General features: G+C 26.8%; 1 protein-coding gene across 12 annotated transcripts in view; it reads left to right on the top strand.

Annotated features, from left to right (window-relative positions):
* The window catches only part of LOC109601249 (latrophilin Cirl), a 183623-nt gene that overhangs the window by 51993 nt on the left and 109893 nt on the right, over positions 1-21737 (top strand). For all 12 annotated transcript variants that reach the window (XR_007547980.1, XR_007547979.1, XM_049967155.1 and 9 more), the window contains one exon: positions 3272-3368. Coding sequence is in view for 10 of the 12 variants with exons in the window: in XM_049967155.1 (XP_049823112.1) it covers positions 3272-3368 (97 nt within the window). In the remaining 2 variants the exon portion in view is untranslated. The remainder of the gene's footprint in view (positions 1-3271; positions 3369-21737) is intronic.

Genomic DNA, 21737 nt, shown 5'->3' with positions numbered 1-21737 from the left:
TAAAAATTTAGTAGTAGTAAACTGGTTCAACAACGTTCTAAAAATTTGGGCCGCCTTAAAAAAATTCACAACTCTAATAAAGTACAATCATCGCCATTAATTTTCATCATTTCAATTTGCAATTTAAATTGGGAAATGGTAATTAGAAGAAAAAATATATTCATGCATTACAGTCGGTTAGTTATTAAGAATAAATTTAAATAATCGGATGGGTGGAATTTGGAAAAATCGTATTGTTCGTGGAAAAAAGAGGCAAAAGGGAGTAAGTAGGTAAATATAATGAAGGCGAAGAAAATCAGGTATGATTTCAGGCTCTCCTAACATTGTAAATGTCTGCAATTTTACGAACATATTGATGTTGTAAACCGGTTTTACAGTACTCGGACACAAATACACAAGCGGATTTAAATATTTTTCCCAGTGATTCTTTCCAATTACCGAACGAAAATCCCTCGATTCCATACATTGTTAGTCTAAATGGCCAATTAATATATAAAAATATACAAATGCCGTCCCCGCATTTGTGCACGCATGCACGGGTGCTGTGTGTGTGTGTGTGAGAGAGTGTGTGGGGCGTCCGGGGTGAATATTTTGACAACTCGAACTGAATGTTCGGCACAAACTTCGATAAGTCGAATTTCTCCTGTCTCAGGTAAACTCCTCGAGGTTTTGAGGTTTTTCCTTTCCGATGGTACCTGTCTTATGCCCGAACGGCATTCCCTGTCGGTAACAATTCTAAGACCTATTATCGATTGAATAACACTAGAAACTCCTACAATTTACTTTATGGTGTCTGCCTGATTACAACATCCCTAATTCTGAATGGAACTACATTTTGTTAAGGGTTTTTCTAATTAAATGTCCGGAAGACAACCCTTTCAATGGTAATTCTTTATTTAGCTAGCTTTCGTGTGTCGTATGATTTAATCGTAGTTTTTCTGAAAATAGAAATAAAAATTCTTACGTCAAACACAAATAACTGACATTTTTGCATTAAAATAAAGACTTTTGCTAAGTAGTGTACTTTAGCAGTATCTTTTGTCAAATAATTTTATATTTTAAATTGCATATGAAATAAATAATCAAAGATTAAAACTGAATCATTTAACTATTTTTCATATTATTTTAAATATCTCAAGAATTGAGAAATCTTTTTAAATAAGTAATAAACCTTTTTAAATGACATAATTTTCACATATTATTCAAATTTACAAATAATTTTTTTAAACGATAAATTTTCTATTTTTTTGAATATATCAATGACATAATCAAAAACCAAAACTGAGTAATTCAATTATTTTTCCATTTTATTGTAAAATCTTATATTTATTAATTTAAATTATATTAATTTAATTTTTATCCAAATTTATAAATTATTTTTAATGAATAATCAAAATTGAATAATTCAATTATTTTTCCATTTTCTTGTAGATACTTCTCGTATTTATTAATATAAATTTATTTTTATTTATATTTATTTAATATTTATTCATTTTTTTAATTATTATATTTTTAACAATTTTTCCATTTTCTCCATGTCATATTAATAAATATAAACTGAATGAAATAATAAACAATCGAAAATAAATTTCAATTTTTTAACGACTTTTTCATTTTTTTTAACATTATACACATTACATATTGAATATCAAAGAAATAATCGAAAATCAACAATTTTTTCATTTTCTTTTAACATGTCATATTTATTTATAAATATAAATTGAATGACAAGAAAATAATAAAAAATCAAAAGTAAATTCAATTTTTTTCATTTTTTTTTTAACATATACTGTTTAATGTATGTTGAATATGAAAGAAATAATCTAAAATCAAAATTGAATCATTCTACTATTTTTTTTATATTTATTTTAAAATATTAAGATTTTAAATAAAATATAATGTTCATATTATTAATATTTAAAAATAATTTTTATTTTTTGAAACGACTATTTTTCTTGCTCATATTTATTAACTGAATAACAAAGAAATAATTAAATTAAATTTTCCTTTATTTATTAAGATATTATATTTATTTTAAAATTAAGGAACATTTTTTTAATGAAATATTTGTTCATTTTGAAATGAATACTGAAAGAATCATTAAAATTGATTATTTCAATTATTTTTTCATTTTCTTGTAGATACTTCTCATATTTATTAATATAAATTTATTTTTATATATAATATAATATTTATTCAAATTTTTAATTATTGTTTTTTAACAATTTTTCTATTGTCTTTAACATATTCATATTTATAAATAAATTGAATGTCAAAGAAATAATAAAAAATCAAAAGTAAATTTCTTTTTTTTTTACCAATTTTTTATTTTTTTTTTTTTTTTTGAACATATACATATTGAATATCAAAGAAATAATCTAAAATCAAAATTGAATCAGTCTATTCACTATTTTTTATATTTATTTTAAAATGTTAAGAAGAAACCTTTTAAACAAAATATAATTTTTCAATATCAGTTTCAATTTTTACATTTTATTCAAGTTTACTATTAATTATCAGTCATTTAATATTAGAATTGTTCCTTTTCTTTGTATAACATTTAATCATTTAAATTAAGTCTTGATAACTGAAGTTTTTCTGAGACAAATCATGGTTCGAGTTATTGAAGTTCTGGGGTGGGGGGTTGTTTGAAAAATTTCGTGCAACGTCGCCGAGTGACGTGTACACAGTGTGTCGACTGATGAAATGCGCATTTCTGATATTATTGACATACCAAAGACATGTTTAGCACAATTATAAAGTTTAATGCGCGAAAATATTTGTTATTGAAAAGATTCTGTTTATGCCGGCCACTCGGGTTAATAAGAATAAAACGGTAATGATATAAAACATGTTTTTTAATGAGCATGTCAGTGATTTTTTACAAATACCAAAGCTAGTTGTCAGCCGTAATATGTGGTAATCTGCTCAGTATTTCTTACATTTGCCACACGATTCTTATAAAACACTTAGCCACAATGTGTGTAAATATACAGGGCGTGTCACATGCGTGTTAATTATTCAAGGTTTTCCATAAACTTGAAGATTACTAAAACCATCTGCATTTCATATTCATCCAATTATAACAAACGTGATTATTTATGTGTATCCTTGTAAATTATTTATGGCATCGCCGTTTTAATTGGCTTTTAATGGAACTCCTGTTCCGTCCCATGGAAACACTCACAACCGATTTGCCACCATAATCCGGCATCGCTTTCTCAAAACTCCAACCACCCAACTAACGAGGGTTGTTTTTTAATTGTTTCAGGGTGACGGTACTATGGCCTGGCATGGGAAGGTCCAGCCCGGTCTACTACTTCTTCTACTTTCTTTTGTGGTGATATCAGAGGCAACAAAAAGTATAGGTAAGTCCACGTTTATTGTTATTATTATCATTATTGTTCGTCTTCGTTGTTTATTCACCGAGTTAACTTCCTCAATAAAAGTGACACAACTTCCGACTTAACCTTAGGCGTTTTATTAATAAACTTGCCGAACTCGCCAAAAAATTAATTACGTTGTTTAGTTTCGGGGGTGAAATATTAATCTTGCGGAGTTTACGTATTGGAATAGATTGTTTTTTGGGTCCAATACCTTTGATTAAAACTTTTCTGTGCCTTGGAAAATCGATTTTACATGAACACACCTGTCAATTAATGTTTTTATTTGTTAATTACGTTTGTTCGAACTTTTCTTGTTTTTATTCTAACACATTAAACAGTTTACAAGCCCCGTATATAAATTACTGTTTTATTATGAAATACGTATTTTAGTTGAAAAAGAATAAACATTTTTTTAAGTAAAATCAAACTCTAAATAAAAATTTAGTATAAAATTTTGTAGGATAATTAAATGTTTGTGTTTAACAAACAAAATTGTTATAAAATGCCAAATATGTATTTAATTTCTTTTTTAAAATTGTATTTTACTATTATTGATTATTTTCATGAAAATAAAATAAAATAATAAAATTTTGTTGGACATTTAAATGTTGATGTTCATCAGTTTTTATTTTGCATTTTTAAAACAGTATTTATTATTAACGTATCCATATATTATCGTTAATTTTTTTAAAGAAAAGTTAATACATTTTTTATTTTCTAAAATATGAATATTTAGAATAAAATTTTATTTTACATTTAAATATTTCTGTTGATAAGATTTTATTTTCTATTTGTTTAAACTATGTTTATTAATAATAAATCAGATTCTTTCTATTTTCTAAGAAACTTCACATAACTTTTTGAAATACAAAAACTTTAGATAACTAAAAAAATATGGACTAGCTTCAGTTGCCCAAATTACTTTTTTTTAAGAACATTTTTATTTTACTAAATGAAAATGTAGAACTAAATTTATTGAATGTTTAAATATTTAGTATGATAAATTTTTATTTTCCATTTGTTTAAACTATGTTTATTAATAATAAATCAAAAAATTAACGTTACCCTTTTAATAAAGAAAAGTTCAAACTCTTTCTATTTTCTATCAAACTTCACATAACTTTTTAAAATACAAAAACTTTAGATAACTAAAAAAATATGGACTTCAGTTGTCCAAATTATTTTTATTTCAAAGAACCAAATTTGGTCGCACATTTAAATATTTATGTTAATAAATTTTCATTTTCCATTTGTTTAAACAGTGTTTATTAATAATAAATCAGAAAATTATCGTTATATTTTAATAAAATTTTAATATTCCTCCTATTTTATATGAAACTTCAGACATACGAAAACAAAAAATGTATATTTGTCTCTTTTGTGACAATAACTTTTTAAATATTTTATGAATAGTTAAAGCCATTTTTTAAATTACAGAAAAATAGTATTTCTATTAAAGAAATCGAATATTTTTAATGGCTTCGTTATGCCATTCCTTTTTTCTATAAATTATATTCGCATATCATAAATAGGAATTGAGTAAAATTAATTAAAAACGACACAAATAAAACACGTTCTCAATAGAAGTTAATCACAATTGTCTTGTAAAATTTAAGTAAGACGTAACTGTAATTTATTGTCTTTCCTTTTTTACAGTAAGCTTTAAATAGTATCTTTCAACATGTGTTACTTTTAAATTCCTTTACAATTTATTCCTTCAGTTAGAATTTCATACATTTAATTCAAAACAAGAATCCTTCGAGAAGCAGTAATTTAACAAAAGAAGCATAATGAAATTGTTGAATTAAATCGTGGTTCATGTTGTGTGGATTATTAATACTGTAATTTTCTTATACAGCGTTGTTATTAAATTGGATTGTAAAATTAGTGTTGGAAGTAGTTAGTTATTTACCTTGTGTTGGATTTTTAAGGCCTAGAAGCGATAAGAATACAACATTCACTTCGATTTGTCAGTTGGCTTCGGTGCGAAATTATTTACTTTATTAACCTGAATAGTTCTCTCTATTATGTTTTAAATGGTACCGGTGAGTTTTACAGCTACTCGGTTATAATATTATAAATGGGTGTTAAATATTAAATACCATAAGCAGGTTAAATTAATAATAATACCCACCAAAAATAGATTACGCCTTAAAATATACGGGGTTTTGGCTGTGGCTGTCAAGGAAACTTCCCCAAAGTGATCATTTACCTGTACAAACATTTTACAACATACCTTTGACTCATTCCCCATTTTTCCATCATAACGGACTTGATTTAACTGGTATATAATATAACCCATGAAAAACCTAATAATTGGTTCCCAACAAAGATATATTAAAGTGACCTTCTTACAGCAGACACTCTGTATAAGTAAAAAGTAATTGTGAAGAAGTGAAGATATTTCGTACGGTGAGAACAATACGCACTACTACTGCATGATCGAATTTTACCGTTAGTCCTAATAAAAAAATACCTGTTTAATTTTTCGAAATAATGGTGCAATTTGTTTCACCATTATCCACGTTATAATTATATTATAACGACTAATGGAACGAGATTTTTTAATTGCGATGCGTTAACACAGTAGGTCACATAGGTACGTATCAAATACGGTTTCGGCCTTTATTGCATTTTGGTGCTTGGAACAAGAACACAAATAATAATAATAACTGGCGGAGGTTGTTTCGTATTGTAACGTTGGAGGCTGACGTTTCCAAACGCATTGAAAACGGTTCTACATCCACATTGTGGATGACCAGTTGTTCTACCTCGAGGCGAAATCTGAAATCGATTATTCTGGGAAGTGTCCATGGAATTCCACCTTTATTATCGGTTAATAACACAATTAAAATGTTATTATGGACGATTTCCTTTCAATTTTTGTTAATATCGAATGGCCAAAAACCCGACCGGTCCGGTATATTGTGTAAAATCAATCAGCACGAATCGATACGACACAAATAAATTAACTTGATAAATAAATTATTAGGCTATTTATTGATGTGCGGGACATCCAGTAATAAACAACGTAATGGGGTTAACATATAAGTGTAGTTTAATCAGGGTAAAGCATTTTCCCTTAACGCAAAATACACAGGATGTCTAATGTAAGGGAGCCATCGTAATTTGTCTTTGTTGTTGACCCATTGAGAGACCAGACTTCCCGAAAGTGATTTGTTGTGTTTTTGATGGGTTTTCTACCTGTTAAATCAAATTCCAGATAAAACTGGGAAAAGTGTCAAATTCATCACTTGTGTCGGTTTATTTTTAAAGTTGCATAAGACGTTTGTACGTGAAGTTTATTGGAAAATGGCCAAAATTTATGCATTTCTTCCCCACTTTTTGCACCCTCTGGTAGATGAAAGAAAATTGTCTTGTGTGACATTATTATAAGTTATACAATATTATCAAAAACTTGGAGCTTTTGATACTGCTGACAACTTTAAACTTTATTACTGTTTTATGGCAACCATAAAATTCTAAGTTGGTGACAATTGTTGACAATTATATGATTCTTACTTAATTCTCAATACAATAAAATTATTTTAAAATAAAATTTTTATTTATGTATTTAAATCTCACTCAAAATTTGCCAAAATTCATAAAAATTTACTAACAATGCAACGAAGAAAAGTGTATTTAAATAAATTTTATATAAGCAAAAAGCAATACTAATAAATTAAATAAATGTTTGACTTCTTTTAATAGTATTTGGTCAGTTTTATTAAAAAATGTATGTCCGTATTATTTTATATTAAATATTGATTTGTTTGTATTCTAATAATTAATTCCGACCACTTTTTGTTTTGTTGTAACTAACTAGAAACGTTAATTAAAATAATGTTTATGAAAAACTTCGTCAGATTTTGTTTGAATTTGAAATTGGTTTTTATAAAGCAGTGCTAGAAAAATACAAATAATTAATAAAACTTTAATTTGCTGCCTGACTTTTTAATCAATTAATTATTTTTATTTTTATGTTAATTAAATTGTCAGAGCCTATTTGAATTTGAAGTAACGAAATACACATTAGGTTTATTTGTATACACAACTAAAATTTTTAACAAAATAATAATTGTAATGTCATAAAAAGCACAATTATTTAAAATGTCCTCAAGTTATTGTTTTATGACAAACGTAAAATTCTAAGTTGGTTAAAATTATTGATAATCAAATGATACATACAATTCATTGCAAAAAGAAATACATAAATCATATTAAAATAAAATCTTTATTCATATATTTAAATTTCAGTTAAAATTTATAACAATAATTAAAAAATTACTATCAATTCAATGAACAAAACTGTGGAGAATAATTGAAATTAATTTCTTCCCAGTACTTTGATATAAACAATAAAATACTAATAAATTAAATAAATATTTGACTTTTAATACAGTTCAATCAGTTTTATTAAAAATATGCCCTTATTATTTTAAAAGAATTTAAATATTGATTTGCTGGTATTTAATTAATTTATTTTAGACATTTTATTTTAAGGTGGTAAATTTGAAATTACCTTTACCTACTTTGTGAAAAATATAATAACTAATTTTGACAAATTCTAAAATTATTTCCATCTGACTTTGTAATGAATTAATTATTTTTCATACATTTTTAAACCAAAATGTTTAATTAAAATTAATTGTCAATTGATTTGAAGTTATAAAATACACATTAGGTAAATTTGAACACAAGTAATATATAATATAATATTATTTCTTTATTTAACTTAAAATATTTAACAAAATAATAATTATGAGGTCATAAAAACATATAATTATTTAATAATATCATTTTATTTGTAAGGTATGAGGTTTTAGCATTACTGATACCTCTAATCTTTAAAATATTATTGTTTTATGACAACCTTAAAATTCTAAGTTGATTAGAATCTTATGATTCTGATAATTAATTGTAAACGGGAACAATTAATAAAAATAAATCATACTAAATAAAATTCTTATTTATATATTTAAATTTCATTCAAAATGTGTCACAATTTTTAAAAAAATACCAATGAAGTAGCGAAAATAAAGAATTTAAATAATGATTTAGCGGTACTTAATTAATTTATTGTAGCCATTTTATTATAAAATTGTTTATTTTAAACTGAATGTAACAACAACTATTTCTGAATAGTGAATGTATTTTATCCATTATATTTATGTTATAACGCAAATAATTAATTAATATGACATTCTATCCGACTTTGTAATAAATTAACTAATTTTTCATATATTTTTTTAACCAAAAATGTTAATTAAAATTAATTGTTACATTGTATTGAAATTTAAAGTAATGAAATACACATTAAGTATATTTGCACACAAGTAATATCTAATATAACAGTTTCTCGTACTTTAACTCTAAAATGTTTAGCAAAATAATAATTATAAGGTTATAAAAAGTACAATTAAGTATGAGTTTCTATAATGAACAAAAAGTGTGAATAATAATTTAAATAAACTTTTTTTCATTACTTTTGTTTAAACAAATTTTTTTTAATAAATTAAACAAGTATTTGATTTTTAATATAAAATTAATATCTTTATTATTTCAAAAGAATTGAATATTGATTTGTTGATGTTTAATTAATTTATTTTAGGCATTTTATTGTAAAATAGTTAATTTGGAACTAATTCTGACAAATTTTAAATCCATTTTATACATTACATTTTTGTTATGATACAAATAATTAATTAATTTTGATGTCTGACTTTGTAATCAATTAATTATTTTATGTACATTTTTAAGCCAAAATGTTAATTAAAATTAATTGTCAGATTGTATTGGAATTTCAAGTATTGAAATAAACACTCATTAGTTATATTTGAACACGAGTAATATTTAATTAATATTTTTTTCTTTGAACTTTGAATTGTTTAGCAACATAGTCATAAAAAAGTAGGATTATTTAATGTCATTTTATATGTATGAGTTTCCTCAAAAGTTATGGCTTTGCTGTTACCTCTAAACTTAATTAATAATTTCCCATTACTCTGATATAAATAAAAAACAATACTACAAAATTAAATAAACGTTTGGCTTCTTTTAATAATAGCACTGAATTAGTTTTGCTGTTCCTCAAAAGTTATGGGCACTGCTGATACATCTAAACTTCAAAGTATTACTGTTTTATGTTGACCATAAAATTCTAAATTGGTTAGAATAATTGACGGTCATATAATTCTGATAATTAATTGCATAAGGAAAAAATCATAAAATTGTGAACACGTTAAATAGGGTTAAAATCTTTATTTATTAATGTAAATTTTGGTCAAAATCTGTTTCAATTCCTAATAAATCACTTAAAATACAATGAACAAATTGTATAAGGATTAATTTCTCATTACTTTGATATAAACAAAACGAAATACTACAAAATTGAATAAACTTTTAATGGCATTGAATCAGTTTTCCTGTTCCTCAAAAGTTATGGGCACTGCTGATACATCTAAACTTTAAAGTATTACTGTTTTATGTCGACCATAAAATTGTAAATTGGTTAGAATTGTTGACAATCATATAATTCTGATAATTAATTGCATAAGGAAAAAATAATAAAATTGTGAACACATTAAACAGGGGTAAAAATATTTATTAATTCCCAATAATTAAATTGGTCACTGTACCCAACAAATTGCTTAATAAAATACAATGAACAAATAGCATAAAGAATAATTTTCTAATACTTTGATATACTGATATATTAAACAAATGTTGCCTTCTTTTAATAGCAACTGAATCAATTATGTTAAAAATGTGTTCCCTTATTATTTTAAAAGGATTTATGATTCCATTAGAGTGCAACATAATTGAAATTCGTTTTTCAATATAACAAAATTGATTTCGAACATATCGAAATAATGAAAATAATTTTCCGGCTCACGTAAATATTACATGTTGTCCTGATTTTCTTTTCACCGAACATTTTACATTGCATAAATAATTTCATCATATCGTATTAAGTGCGTAATTTTATTATCCCGTTTCGGGTGAATTTTGCACGGAGCTTTTAAAATAAAATTGTCCGGGCAACAGTTCGATACCGGGAACGTTGTGAATAAGGACGCAATCAATAATAATGTATTATTTACACTAAACATATCGTGTGCGGAATTTATTACCATCTTTTATTTTTATCCGGTTGTCGTTTTCACGTTCCAATTAAATTATTTATCTTATTGATACGAAATTAGTTGTGGGAGGTTGTTTTATTCATTTACTTGGTGCTCAAACGTTTTGCACCTCGTGAAATTTTAATGCAAACAAATATTTGTGAATGCAATGTTGCTCTAAAGTTGCTGTGTCCTAATTAAATTATTGACAGAAATTGAGTGAGACTACTAGCTTCAGTATGGAGCTATTACAGAAAGTTCCCAACTTATTATGGACTTATTAGACACATCCATTTAGAGTAAGATAACTAGACATAATTTGATATTCTTGATGTACAGAGTGTCTGCTATTAGGGGGTCACTTATTGTTATAATATCTTTGTTATTGAGCTGTTAAGAAAGGCTCTTCCCTAAAATGATTGAATAATGGATGATCAATCGTGTCTATTTTAAACATTTTACTTATTAAACTACACAAAACGTTTATTTTTTTTAATTAAATATAATTATTATATTTATATACTCTTATAAAAAATACAAAAGAGTTCAAAACAAAACAACCAACTCTAGACAGGCAGTATATTTTAATTATTTTTAATATGCATGTAGTTAATTATTTTTTGGTTGTACTATGTTTCAAGTTATTTAAAACATTAATAAAAATTAAGTTTGTAGTATAAACATTTATTTTAATATACCATTTTTTGTTGCAGTATTTAAAATATTTAATTTTTTACCCACGTACAGTATTCACTGCGTTTTTATTTGTTAAAAATTATTTTCTCATTTTGTTAACTTAAAAAACTTCATCATTTTTTAAATTCTTTTCTGATTATGGGACTTTCTATAAAGGGAAGTTAAGAATTGAAGTGTTTTGTATTTGAGTAACTTATTTAGCCATTTTAGTATAAAATCATTCATTTGAAACTACATGTAAACTGTAAATTAAAACAATTCATTCTGGCCATTTTTAAATATGCTTGATTCATTATTTTTTTGTTATAATAAAATTAAACTAGCTAGAAATCTTAATTAAAACAAACTTTACCAACAACTGCATCATATTTTGTTTGAAAATATGTATTTTTCTTCTTTAACTCGTAAAAACGTACAATTATTTAACTTTTTTATAAATGTGAGTTTAATTAAGTTGAGTCAAATTGTTTTTTACATTTTATATTATAAAATTCATTTAAAGGAGCATTGGAAAAATGGAAATAATTAATTAATTGTAATCAATTAATTATTTTTTTTTATGTTTTTAAGGATATTTTAAACAAGAATTAAAATTAAATGGGTGAAAAATATAAACAATTTTGTTACAATTGTATACTTATTATCAAATTTCTGAATAAAACAATATTTGTACAGTATTATAATAATACTATAAGGTCACAAAAAGTATTTAACGTGATCTTTTAAGTAAAGTTTGAATTTAATTAAATTTTAGCAAATTGCTCTTTTTAGTTTTTATTATAAAATACATATAAAGAAGCATTGGGAATAAGGAAATATTTAATTAATTGTTTTTTATCTTAAACATTAATTAAAATTAAATATCTAAAAAACTATCAGAATTTAAAAATTATATATATATATATTTATATATATATATATATATATATATATATATATATATATATATATATAATTTTGTTATAATTGTAAATTTGTTACTAAATTCCTGAGTTTTTACATAAATTTTTTATTGATTATGTGACATAAAAACAAAATTTCAATAATATTATATTAATATTTATTATAAGGTCACAAAAATTATTTAACTTTCTCATTCAAATTGTTTTTTTTTAGTTTTTTATTATAAAATACATTTAAATGAGCATTAGAAAAATGGAAACAATTAATTAATTTTGACATTTTGTCTGACTTTTTAATTAATTAATTTTGTTAAGGTTTTTAAATATTAATTAAAATTAATTGTGTGAAAAACTTAGACATTAAAAATTTTGGTTACAATTATATATTTATTAATAAATTTCTGATTTTTAAATAAATTATATTTCAGTGTGATTTCCTAGCAGCAAAATATGTTGTTGTCTGTAATTAATTAATTTATTTTGAACTTTTTACCTGTAAACAGTCCATCGAGGCTTCATATAACTGTAAAAATTAAATTAATTAGTTCTGAAAAACTTAAAATTTACTCCTTTAATTAAATGTATTTTAACTAACTAGAAACTTTAATTAAAACAATGTTTATGAAAAACTGAGCCAAATTTTGTTTGAATTCAAAATTGTCTTCTTTTAAAGTAATATTATATAAATAACAAATAATTAATTAATTTTGTTATTTCGTCCGAGTCTGTAATTAATTAAATATTTTTTCGCATATTTTTTTCAAGTTAAAATGTTAATTAAAATTAATTCTCACATTTTATTATGATTTGTAAAGCAAAGAAATGAAATAAATACGTATATTTGTTATGTAGAAAGCACTTTTTTCCTTAAGTTTTTAAAATGGTCAGCAAAATAAATATAAAGACATGAAAAGTGATTTTCTAAGTAAAGTATGAATTTAATTAAGTTGGATCAAATTGTTTTTTTTTAGTTTTTTATTGTAAAATACATTTAAAGGAGCATTGGGAAAATGGAAATAATTAATTAATTTCGACATTCCGTCTGACTTTTTAATTAATTAATTACTTTTTTGATGTTTTTTAAAGGTACCTTAAACATTAATTAAAATTGAGTGTGTGAAAAAATTTTATTAGATTTTAAAAATAGAAATAATTTCATTGAGTTAATCAAACTAATTTTAAGTTTGAGATGTTTTATATAATTCATCATTTTGTACAAAAACTGTATTATTTTTTCTTTAATTAAAACAGTTATTTGAAAAGTATTTTTTTTAACGTAAATTTACAAAAAAAGGGTTTGATTAATTATTTACATACAAATTGAAAAATAATTTTAATATAAATTGTTAATAATGAAGACAGAGAGATGTATATTTCAATAAAATTTACAATATTTTTTATAATTTTCTATTTGAACATGTGATAATTTATAAAAAACAAATAATACACATTTCATAATTAAATAAAAATAAATATATATATATATATATGTGGAAGAATGTGTCGTTGTCTTTATTCACCCGTAAATAAAAAAATACACACATACATATTGATATATTTTACGTTATTCGCCGGCATTTCATAAATTGATGCCGGAAATTCCTGAAACGCCGTTGCTTCATATATCAAACCACACATATCAAAGCTGAAATTACCTGAACTATTTACATTGTCTTTGACGTTTGCAAATTATAATAATCCAATTATCCACTTCACAGTTTCATACCTTTTGTGCCGTTAGACTCGTCGTGTCATACAATTTCCCCGGCGAGCTTCAAAACAAGAAAAAAGCCGGAGCAAAACCATCGATCCGGCGTCCCGTTGTCGAAAGTCACTTGTCGAATGCACATTTCGATCGCGTAAATTGTTTAAACAAATCCCGCCGTGTCCGAGTCGGATGGCAGCCGGCTTTAAACAATGGCCCAACAACAAAATGGCACGGACAAAGGCGAAGTGCAATTTCAATAGTTTATTGTATCAATGCATCCCCCTCAATTATGGAGGTCCCATTCTATTTGAAAACCTTTGAGCCGTCGGAATGGCGGGGCCGGTGGAAGCCGGTGGAAGTCGGTGGAAGTCGGTGGAAGCGGGCCCGGAGTGGCTGAAGCAGTGGTAGCACATTGTCGCGGACCTCTTTATGAACGAACGCTTTTGAATAACAAACTTTTATCATTCTTCATTCAGTTGCGCCATCCATCGGGACCCTGAATATTATCTCTGATTTTCTTGCCTCTGTACGTCGCCCTTATTACTAATTCTTATTTGTGGAATTAAAGCGACGGATTCAATATGGTCCCCGGTGATAATGTACTATATAATTTTCAAGAATTTCAATCTTTCCACCCCTTCACCAGTTACTTATAACGCTCTGCGAGGGACCAACTGGACCGTGATGCGATTTACTACTTATCGACACGTTTTTATTGTTTATTGCTCACCTCTGTGCGAACTGACGTTTCCGATTGCTTTTCTCCGTTCCTTTTTTTTATATAATAAATCTATAATGTCTTAATTAAAACTATTTTGGGACGCGTAATTACTTGATTGTTGTGTTTTTGTGCATGACATATAATTATGTAATTATGTGTGTAGATTTCATCTAGTTTTTTTCGGTCTATAAATTTTTGAACAGTGTGATGATAATAATGGGAAAGACTATTATGCTGACATAAAATTATCTTGTTTTAACTTCCGAAAAATTATATAAAATGTACAACATAATTTTTTAAATATAATATTTTGTTAAATATTATCAGAAAATTGTAAAAAAAAAAACATATTAAAACAACTAAAACATAAAAATTAATTATAAAAATTATTTACATTAAATTATTTATAAAAAACTGAATAAAAAAATAAATTTGAAAAATTATATCCTGTAAAATTTAGTTAATTGTTTGACAATTTATACAAAACTGAATAGAATGAGGAATAAAAATAACAGAATATTTTTTGAAAATTATTAGATATATTGAAAAGCATTTAAATTAATTTTTTAACACACACTTAGCTTAAAAAAATAATTATAGTGGAAAGTTGAAAAAAAAAATAAACAAACATTCAAGGTTAAACTATTTATAATACTAAATTATTTAATAATATATAAAACTGTAAGAAAAATGTAAAAAAAAACCTTTTATTATTTTTTTACTAACAAAATTAACAATATTCTGTAAAAATTAGTTAAATTAATTAATACTGAATTGAATGATGAATAAAAATAAGAGGATATTTTTTGAAAACTATTAAATATATTAAAAAAAAACTTAAATTATTTTTTTTAATATTAAAACTAAAGAGTATCTTATAAAAATTAGTTATTTTATGCTAAATTATTTACTAATTTATAAAAAACTGAAGAGAAAATTGAAAAAAATAAACAAAGAGTAAAGTTATTTTAAAAAAATAAAAAAAAATATGTTTTGAAAAATAAGAACATTGTAAAAAAACATATTACTATTTTTTTACTATTAAAATTGACAATATCCTGTAAAAATTGCTTAAATTAAATAGTTTAGTAACTTATACAAAACTGAATAGAATGATGAATAAAAATAAGGCAATATTTTTATATTAAAAATTACTAATATTAATTTGTTTATACTAAAATTTGTAAATTTCTTATAAAAATTAGTTATAATTTTTGAAAAATTGAAGAGAAAATGAAAAAAAAAAAAATAAACAAATAATCAAGAGTAAAGTTATTTTTAAAATATAAAAGAATATTTTTTGAAAAATGTAAAAACATATTACTATTTTTTTACTATTAAAATTGACAATATTCTGTAAAAATTAATTATATTAAATTAAATTGTCTAGTAATTTATACATATATATTAAAAAATACTAAAATTTGTAAATATCTTATAAAAATTAGTTATATTATGCTAAATTATTTAATAATTTATAAAAAACTGAAGAGAAAATGGAAAAAAATAAACACATTTTCAAGGGTAAACTTATATATAAAAAATAAAAAAGATATCTTTTAAAAACATGTGTAAAACCACTTTTTACTATTAAAATTTAAGAAATTCTAATAAAAATTCATAATATTGTATTAAATGATTTATTAATACATGAAAAACTGAAAAAAGTTAAAAAAATCAGAAAAATGTACAAAAGAAATTAAAAATATCAGAAAAATAATTAAAAAGTTAAATAAAATAATTTAATTGTTTATTCTAAATTAACATAAATATTTTAAGTATTTATTTAGTAAAGCAACAAATGAGTAATTTATAAGAAAAACTTGGAAAGCAAGTTAAATTATTATAAAAATTAAATCAATTTTAATATTCTTTAATTTTTACTAATAAAAATTCTAGACAGTATATATTTTTTAATTAATAATTTTAGCAATTTACAGAACAACTAAAGAAAATATAAAATTTTAATACGTTCTCTATTCAATTAAGTTCTAGGACTTAAAATATTTATCTCTCTGTTAACGTCGTCATAGTCTTAATTAAAATAGACATAAAAAAGTGAAAAGAGTATACTTTTCCTTTCAGTGTGAATACTTACGGAGGTAATTGCGTTTTCGTGTAATGTTGACTTACGAGAAAATGAAATGATCATTTAAAAATAACGTCGACACATCTCATGTTTTTTTTTTGTTTAAAGTCGCATATGCCCAAACAGTAAACTATCTGATTATAATACTAATGCCCTAATTTATCTGAAACATTTCCTTTATCTCGTCGCCGCAGTAAAATAATAATCAAACGTGGTGGAAATAATTTCAATTTTGTGGCTGTAAAGTCGCTCAGAAATGCATATAAAATTATGGATTATACAAACTAAACAAAACGAATTGTGAAATCGCATTTGTGTGGATTTGGTTGTCAATAAATACGGATAAATTCATGAATAAAATATATTAACTTAACTAACAGGTAAATTGCATTGAATTATTAATAGACAATACATTAATTAAAATAATATAGTTCAAATTACAAACTTTAATGTACAGTGCATGCATATACGTGCATATAAAAATAATAAATTTATGACTTTCATGTAAAATTAGTTATTTATAATGATCAGCCGTTATTTACACCTCTATAATTAAACAGAACTAGTTAATTGAAATGAATTATTTCGGTCACACGTTCGTTTAATTATTAAACTTTAATGTCTTCGTTAGATCGCACATTGTACAACAATAAATTACGTTTAGCAGGAGAAATATTGGTTTTATGCCGAATTAATTTATTTATATACGGTCACGTATTTAATGAAATGATCCGACATTAAAAAGACGACTATACCTGTAAAATTTACTTGGAGACATTATAATAGACCCAGTGGTCCCATTTCACCAAATTTATTGCGTACACTTGTCCTTATATACGGGGTGTCCCTGAAAGGCTTGTACAGAATTCCACCACCAATTGTCGAGGTCTGGAAATGAATAAATTTGCCTTATCTTCTTCTAGAAGTTTGGCTCTACGATATATCTTTGTGACCACTGTAAACTAATGGTTTAGAGATGAGACAGAGTTTTCTCTTACCGTCCTCAGTTTCTTGTTGCTTTCACATTGAAACGTTGTCTTCAAAGATTGAAGTAGTATAGAGAACGATGGCTTTGGGATGGGGAATGGAATGAGGTTAATAATGAGTATCGATTTTGCTCGACCATGCATGATGGTTCAGTAGGTGTCAGAAGATACCTCAAAGAAAGATGAAATCCACAATTTGATTCGCCCTACACGTCATTAAAAAGACACCCAGACCTATAAAATTTACTTGGAGACATATATCCAATGGTATTTCATCAAATTTATTGTGTACATTAGTCCTTATTTAAGGGGTGCCTCTGAAAAGCTTGTACAAAATTCCACCACCAATTGTCGGGGACAAACAATGAATAAATTTGCCTTATCTTCTTTTAGAAGTTTGGCTCTACGATATATCTTTGTGACCACTGTAAACTAATGGTTTACAGAAGACAGAGCTTTTTTTCTTACCGTTTCCAGTTTCTTGTTCCTTTCACATTGAAACGTCGTCTTCAAAGACTGAAGTGGTATAGAGAACGATGGCTTTGGGATGTGGAATGGAATGAGGTTAATAATGAGTATCGATTCTGTTTGGCCATGCATGATGGTTGAGTAGGTGTCAAAAGACACCTCAAAGAAAGATGAAATCCACAATTTGATTCGCCCTATACGTCATTAAAAAGAAACCCAGAACTGTAAAATTTACTCGGAGACATATATCCAATGGTATTTCATCAAAGTTATTGTGTACATTAGTCCTTATTTAAGGGGTGCCTCTGAAAGGCTTGTACAGAATTCCACCACCAATTGTCGAGGTCAAACAATCAATAAATTTGCCTTATCTTCTTCTAGAAGTTTGGCTCTACGATATATCTTTGTGACCACTGTAAACTAATGGTTTACAGATGAGACAGAGTTTTCTCTTACCGTCCTCAGTTTCTTGTTGCTTTCACATTGAAACGTCGTCTTCAAAGACTGAAGTAGTATAGAGAACGATGGCTTTGGGATGGGGAATGGAATGAGGTTAATAATGAGTATCGATTTTGTTTGGTCATGCATGATGGTTGAGTAGGTGTCAGAAGACACCTCAAAGAAAGATGAAATCCACAATTTGATTCGCCCTATACGCCATTAAAAAGACACCCAGACCTATAAAATTTACTTGGAGACATATATCCAATGGTATTTCATCAAATTTATTGTGTACATTAGTCCTTATTTAAGGGGTGCCTCTGAAAGGCTTGTACAAAATTCCACCACCAATTGTCGGGGACAAACAATGAATAAATTTGCCTTATCTTCTTTTAGAAGTTTGGCTCTACGATATATCTTTGTGACCACTGTAAACTAATGGTTTACAGAAGACAGAGCTTTTTTTCTTACCGTTTCCAGTTTCTTGTTCCTTTCACATTGAAACGTCGTCTTCAAAGACTGAAGTGGTATAGAGAACGATGGCTTTGGGATGTGGAATGGAATGAGGTTAATAATGAGTATCGATTTTGTTTGGCCATGCATGATGGTTGAGTAGGTGTCAAAAGACACCTCAAAGAAAGATGAAATCCACAATTTGATTCGCCCTATACGTCATTAAAAAGAAACCCAGAACTGTAAAATTTACTCGGAGACATATATCCAATGGTATTTCATCAAAGTTATTGTGTACATTAGTCCTTATTTAAGGGGTGCCTCTGAAAGGCTTGTACAGAATTCCACCACCAATTGTCGAGGTCTGGAAATGAATAAATTTGCCTTATCTTCTTCTAGAAGTTTGGCTCTACGATATATCTTTGTGACCACTGTAAACTAATGGTTTAGAGATGAGACAGAGTTTTCTCTTACCGTCCTCAGTTTCTTGTTGCTTTCACATTGAAACGTTGTCTTCAAAGATTGAAGTAGTATAGAGAACGATGGCTTTGGGATAGGGAATGGAATGAGGTTAATAATGAGTATCGATTTTGCTCGACCATGCATGATGGTTCAGTAGGTGTCAGAAGATACCTCAAAGAAAGATGAAATCCACAATTTGATTCGCCCTACACGTCATTAAAAAGACACCCAGACCTATAAAATTTACTTGGAGACATATATCCAATGGTATTTCATCAAATTTATTGTGTACATTAGTCCTTATTTAAGGGGTGCCTCTGAAAGGCTTGTACAAAATTCCACCACCAATTGTCGGGGACAAACAATGAATAAATTTGCCTTATCTTCTTTTAGAAGTTTGGCTCTACGATATATCTTTGTGACCACTGTAAACTAATGGTTTACAGAAGACAGAGCTTTTTTTCTTACCGTTTCCAGTTTCTTGTTCCTTTCACATTGAAACGTCGTCTTCAAAGACTGAAGTGGTATAGAGAACGATGGCTTTGGGATGTGGAATGGAATGAGGTTAATAATGAGTATCGATTTTGTTTGGCCATGCATGATGGTTGAGTAGGTGTCAAAAGACACCTCAAAGAAAGATGAAATCCACAATTTGATTCGCCCTATACGTCATTAAAAAGAAACCCAGAACTGTAAAATTTACTCGGAGACATATATCCAATGGTATTTCATCAAAGTTATTGTGTACATTAGTCCTTATTTAAGGGGTGCCTTTGAAAGGCTTGTACAGAATTCCACCACCAATTGTCGAGGTCAAACAATCAATAAATTTGCCTTATCTTCTTCTAGAAGTTTGGCTCTACGATATATCTTTGTGACCACTGTAAACTAATGGTTTACAGATGAGACAGAGTTTTCTCTTACCGTCCTCAGTTTCTTGTTGCTTTCACATTGAAACGTCGTCTTCAAAGACTGAAGTAGTATAGAGAACGATGGCTTTGGGATGGGGAATGGAATGAGGTTAATAATGAGTATCGATTTTGTTTGGTCATGCATGATGGTTGAGTAGGTGTCAGAAGACACCTCAAAGAAAGATGAAATCCACAATTTGATTCGCCCTATACGCCATTAAAAAGACACCCAGACCTATAAAATTTACTTGGAGACATATATCCAATGGTATTTCATCAAGTTTATTGTGTACATTAGTCCTTATTTAAGGGGTGCCTCTGAAAGGCTTGTACAGAATTCCACCACCAATTGTCGAGGACAAACAATGAATGAATTTGCCTTATCTTCTTCTAGAAGTTTGGCTCTACGATATATCTTTGTGACCACTGTAAACTAATGGTTTACAGATGAGACAAAGTTTTTTCTTACCATCCCCAGTTTCTTGTTCCTTTCACATTGAAACGTTGTCTTCAAAGACTGAAGTGGTATAGAGAACGATGGCTTTGGGATGGGGAATGGAATGAGGTTAATAATGAGTATCGATTTTGTTTGGCCATGCATGATGGTTGAGTAGGTGTCAGAAGACACCTCAAAGAAAGTTGAAATCCACAATTTGATCCCCCTTTCAGACTGATCACTAATTGAACAAGTGTGGGACATCAGGCAGGAGACTCTCCACTTCAGCGAACTTCAGCATTAAATAAAGGTGGTCCGGCCCAACTTTTTATTAATTAAAGAAAGGATACTGATCAATATATTACATATTCCTTCGTTGGAACTGAATCATTTACTAGTTCGTCTCTATTAGACCAAAATTCATCAATGGTGCAGAGAGTATAATAAGTTCACAATAAATTAATGTAACATGTAACGGCAGAGACGGGTAATAATTACACACCGGCATTAAGATACGAATATTATTGGTTTATGGAAATATTTACGGGATGTCGGCCGTAATTTTGTCACCTGTATACCGAAATATTTTCATAATATAAATTGGAATTCCTGAAATTGCCGAATGTTATGGTTTACACATTCAATATATCGATCACGTTTATATTGGCGCATAAAATGAATGTGTACAGGTAATTCTATTTGACGAAATTAGTTCGTGCACCGAATATAATTAATTCGATGGCCGCGCCACCATTTTCGGTGTGTCCGGACATTGTGATGCGAATTGGGGGGGTCGCAAATCAAATCCCGAAATCATACCTATAATTAATGATGCAATACGGGCGGCTTCAATCATCGCAATCGGCCGCTAATCAAAAACTATTGTACGGCACACACACTTTTACAAAAGTCGTCGCACATCTGATGCGGATGTATCGCGAATCGTTTTTCCGG

This window comes from Aethina tumida, chromosome 1 (genome assembly GCF_024364675.1).
Source record: "Aethina tumida isolate Nest 87 chromosome 1, icAetTumi1.1, whole genome shotgun sequence".
Classification (NCBI taxonomy): Eukaryota; Metazoa; Arthropoda; class Insecta; order Coleoptera; family Nitidulidae; genus Aethina; species Aethina tumida.
This window is presented reverse-complemented; position numbering and strand designations above follow the sequence as displayed.